This window comes from Macadamia integrifolia, chromosome 1 (assembly GCF_013358625.1).
Source record: "Macadamia integrifolia cultivar HAES 741 chromosome 1, SCU_Mint_v3, whole genome shotgun sequence".
NCBI lineage: Eukaryota > Viridiplantae > Streptophyta > Magnoliopsida > Proteales > Proteaceae > Macadamia > Macadamia integrifolia.
The window spans coordinates 10,260,531-10,265,367 of NC_056557.1; the positions used below are offsets into that span (position 1 = coordinate 10,260,531).

The 4,837-nt window shown below is 37.4% G+C and overlaps 1 protein-coding gene across 1 annotated transcript; it reads right to left on the reverse strand.

Annotated features, from left to right (window-relative positions):
• Positions 1-551: 551 nt before the first annotated feature.
• Positions 552-4,218, reverse strand: LOC122060627 (MDIS1-interacting receptor like kinase 2-like). Its single transcript, XM_042623777.1, has 3 exons — positions 3,888-4,218; positions 1,359-2,297; positions 552-942 (listed from the first exon to the last, which is right to left on the reverse strand). The coding sequence occupies exons 1-3, from the start codon at positions 4,216-4,218 to the stop codon at positions 635-637; spliced, it is 1,578 nt and encodes a 525-aa protein (XP_042479711.1). The 3' UTR covers positions 552-634.
• Positions 4,219-4,837: the final 619 nt, after the last annotated feature.

Here is a 4,837-nt window from a genome sequence, read left to right on the forward strand (position 1 = left end):
TCTCATTTCAATGATATTTTCTTGCTCGAATCACCACCCCCCATCCAAATAAAATTGTGCATCCATCACTGATTCAGTCTGATTCGGTTCAGATTCAATTTGAGGCTCTAAAATATTTGGTTTTGGTTTCAATTTAGATTTGAACATATTATATTTTAAATTTAACTGAAATTGAACAGAAAAGCTGAAACCGAACCAAATAATGACCTTACATAACACGACAAAGGCAGACCTGATACTTGTCTATCCAACTGAACTTGAAGTAGCAAGGAATTTACAGTCCCAAAATCATTTAGGACCTTGGTCTGTCCTCAAGAATTTATTATTTTTATAAAGGAAAGATGCAACAGAATTGGTCTAGGACAGTGACCTGATCACACTAAAGCACTACACAGAAAATGGATACCCGCCCAATACCCACAGACCAAGGCAGCAAACAGAAACTATTTAACCAAACCAGAGCAAATCTAGAAAGTATCATCAAACAAGACATTTGTCTCTTTTTTTTATTGAAATTTCAAATGTCATGGGAGAGAGATGATGAATAATAAACAATTTCTTAGTCTGGCAATCTGCTTTCCAATGAACATGTTGGATAGCAACAACAATGCATATTGCAAAACAAAAGATGGCTTCAAGACGATAGTTTCTCAGACACACAATGCATGTCAGGTCGAGATTGTGGATTAGTGGCTAAACATGAGATTGCTATCTTCATCACAGATAAGAGTTCTTCAACAATCTCAATCGTGGGAGGGGAGACCCGTTTGTCCAACAGATCTCTCAATAGTATCATTTGCTTTGTTAATGGCAATATTGAGAACGATGATACTAGTACTGAGATGAGTTCACTTGGATGCCTTCCAATCAGCACTTCTAATGTTAGTACTCCAAAGCTGTAAATGTCACATTTTCGGGTCACCCTCATCGTGTAGGCAAGCTCTGAAAGGAATGGAGGTCCAAAAAAAATTTAATTCAAATCTTAAAACTTAAAAAATAATAGTTTACTAACTCATGAATGGTAAGGATCAGAATGTATCCAAAAAAAATCAAAATTTATTAGTTGGGAGTAGTAATTCAAATTTGAAGCTTATGGTCAGGATATATCAAAAATTAATTCAAAATCTATTTATTGGGAGTACTAACTCAAATTTGAAGCTTATCATAATGAAAATAATGTTCCGAATTTCTAATAAATGCCTTGATCAATAACAATCTGATCAGTTATATAGTCTCACTATGTAAAATATTAGACAGAAAAAAATGAAGAACTAATTATATAATATTAAAAGAAAATAGTTCATGTAAGTAATATCTATAATCTTTCTTCATAGTTAGGGAAATTATGAACTTATTACCTGGAGCAACATATCCACACGTCCCCGCCAGAGAAGTCCAATTGGATGAATCGGGCTTTAAAAGTCTAGCAGTGCCAAAATCAGACACACATGCCTCATATTCTTCATCCAGCAAAATATTGTTGCTGGATATGTCGCGGTGAATGATTGGTGGTGAACAATCATGGTGCATGTAAGACAAAGCATTTGCTACACCTTTAATAACATTAATCCTTCTTAACCAATCCATTTCCAACGCAAGCTCACTGTTGTTGAGGATCTTAGCCAAGCTTCCTCTCTCAAAATACTCAAAAACTAAAAATGAGTGTTGTGTAAATGAACAAAAACCATATAGTTTCACAATGTTTCGGTGTCGCAGTTTTGTCAATGCACAAATCTCATTTCTAAATGCCCGTGTGTTGGCATTCTCACATTCTTCCTGTAACGGCTGGTGAAGGTTTTTGACAGCGACTACTTGACCCGTCGACAGCTTTGCTATGTATACGCTTCCAAATCCTCCCATCCCAATGCAATACTTATCATCAAAATCCTCTGTTGCTTCAATAATTTCTTGATATGCTATTCTTCCATCGTAATTCCATACAGAAAATAAATCCCTGTTATGTGGTGTTGCTCTTCGCTTTGTCTCAACAATTCTTACCCTTGGGTAGACAACACAAGCGATAACAAAAGTAAACAGAAGAAATAACATACCTATCGATGGTACCAAGACAATAATCAGGATTTTGTGGTCTGGTTTTGCATTTTCTCCTTTTGATATTGATGATTTGCAAGGTTGCAAACCACTTGCTTTGCCACACAGTGCTCTATTGTTTCTTAAAGCTTCTATTGTAGCATTTTGAAAGGCTCTGCTGTTCGGAAGTGGACCCTTGAACTCATTGTAAGATATATCAATGGATGTCAAGCTAGACATTCCATCAAATGCAGAAAAAATGGCACCTGAAAGTTGATTGTGGGAGATATTTAAATTTACCAAGTAGGCTAAATTTCCAAACTGTGACAGTATCTCTCCACTAAGCCTGTTTTGGCTAAGATCCAATTGAAGTTGTAGGTAAAGCAGATTTCCAATTTGAAATGGAATGCTTCCATTCAAATGGTTATTGCTTAAATCCAGATATAATAAGTTGGAGCAGTTCCCTATTTCTGTTGGTATTTGTCCGCTGAAACTGTTTGATGACAAGTCAAGATATGCTAGGCTGTGTAGCCTTCCAACTTCTAATGGTAAACTACCAGAAAGTTGGTTCCCACTCAGACTGAGATTTAGCAAAACTCTCAATTCACCAAATTCCTTAGGAATTTCTCCCACCAGGTAATTTGAAGAAAGGTCTAGAGTATGCAGTTGACTTAACAACCCAAGCTCCCGAGGTATCTTCCCAGTAATATTATTCCCAGCCATCTTTAGAGCTTGAAGGTTTTGGCATTGGCCCCAGGTTGATGAAAGTTCACCATGCAATTGATTATTGCTCAAATCAATGTAATTCAGCTTCTCATAAACCCCGAAGTCCTCTGATAAGTTTGCAACAAGTTGGTTATTTTCAAGTCGAACTCTAACCAAGCCTGTGCAGTTTTTGAAGCCCTTTGGGATAAGACCTATGAAATGGTTGTTAAATGCAGTGAAGTTTTCAAGTGTTCCACTCATGCACAGGCCTTGTGGCAGAGTACCTGAGAAATGGTTATCTCCCAATTGCAAGTTAACCAAATTGGTAAGATTTCCTATTTCTTCAGGGATTGATCCAGAAAGTTGATTTTTCAGTAGGTTCAAATTGGTGAGCTTCTGTAGGTTTCCCAAAGTAGAAGGGATGCATCCAGTTAGCTGATTCAAGGACAATTCTAGGTCGGTCAGACTTGTCAAATTTCCTATTTCCATAGGAATCCTACCAGATAGTTGATTTTGAAAGAGGCGTAAAACGGTAAGGTTTCTCAAATTACCTAAAGAGGCAGGGATTGAACCATTGAGATTGTTCAGAGGTAAGTATAGATCACTCAGTGATTTCAAATTTCCAATTTTTTGGGGGATGGAACCGACAAGATTATTACTTTCCAGGCTTAACGAATTGAGCTTTGTCAAATTTCCTATTTGCTGAGGAATGGTACCTGAAAGTTGATTTTGGTATAGGTATAGAATGGATAGTTCTCTCAAATTTCCTACGGAAGTAGGGATTGAACCAATGAGATTGTTTTGGAACAAAGAGAGCTGCTGTAGATTGCTCAAATTACCAAGAGATGCAGGTATGAAACCATAGAGATTGTTATTGAAAAAGGTCAGAACATGAAGATTTTTCAATCTTCCCATTCCGTAAGGTATCGATCCATTGAAATGATTCTGATCAAGATACAAGATTTTAAGACCGGTAAGCAAGCAGATTTCAGATGGAACTAAGCCAGAGAGCTGATTCACAGATAGATCAAGGTAGTTGACAACCGAAAGGTTAGCAATGTTGGATGGAACACTACCGAAAAATGTATTATTAGTGAGATTCAGACTTGTAAGAGTAAAAAATGAGGGAAAGGGGAAGTTCTCAACCATACCTTGCAAGCCCATACTTGGTAAGTTAATTTCAGTGATGCTTCTTCTCTGGTTGCAAGAAATTCCAACCCAACTAATGCAGGGGTCAGATCGCAGAGAGGAATTGTTGGTGGCATTAGGATGAAGTAGTAGTGCCCATGAATGGAGAACAGATTGGCTTTGGTTGCTGAGAGTAGCTTTCCATTTGAGAAGAGCATCAGCTTGGCCTACAGAACCAATAGTGATGCCAGTGCTGATGGAATTCAAGGCATAGGAGTTGGAAGAAGCAAGCAGGAGCAAAGTGAAGAAAAGGAAGGAAAGGGACTGTATTACAGTTGGGTTGCAGAAAGCCATGTTTTTTTGGTTGTCTTCAGCGATTGAAGAGTAATGTGAGCTTTATAGTACGAAATACAATTGTTTCCCGTTGGTCAAAAAGTCTTTGTTTGCTGACGAGAGACAGAGGCTGACGGATGATGTCATAGAGAAATAGGTTAAAAGCCTTTGTTTGCTGATGTCAGAGAGAAAATGCTAGACAGCCCGTACTCAAAAAAGGGGTCCCACTGTGATTTATAGAGTTGGACTGTGGGTCTGTCGTATTAAATAGAAGATTGTACCAACGTAGACAACTCCTTTGAAGGAGGATTCACAGTTTTCACGCCTGGGTACATATGCAGAAGCACAAACTGATGCATTTTGCAACCCTAAAAAAAAAAAAAATATTCTTTGAATTAATATAAAGAGATAATTTCACTCCCCTCCCCTTAATATTTCATTTATTACATTTAAACCTTCGTAAAATTTATATTTACAAATGTACCCAATAGTATTAACACAGATAGAATCAAATGTTAAATATCATTTTTACCCCATCCCCTTTGTGTAAATATTAGGGAACCAACTTGAATAAATCTGATTCCTTCAAATGAGCCGTTGGAGGAAGGAGGCGACTGAGAAGGAATCGGAATCAGAATCA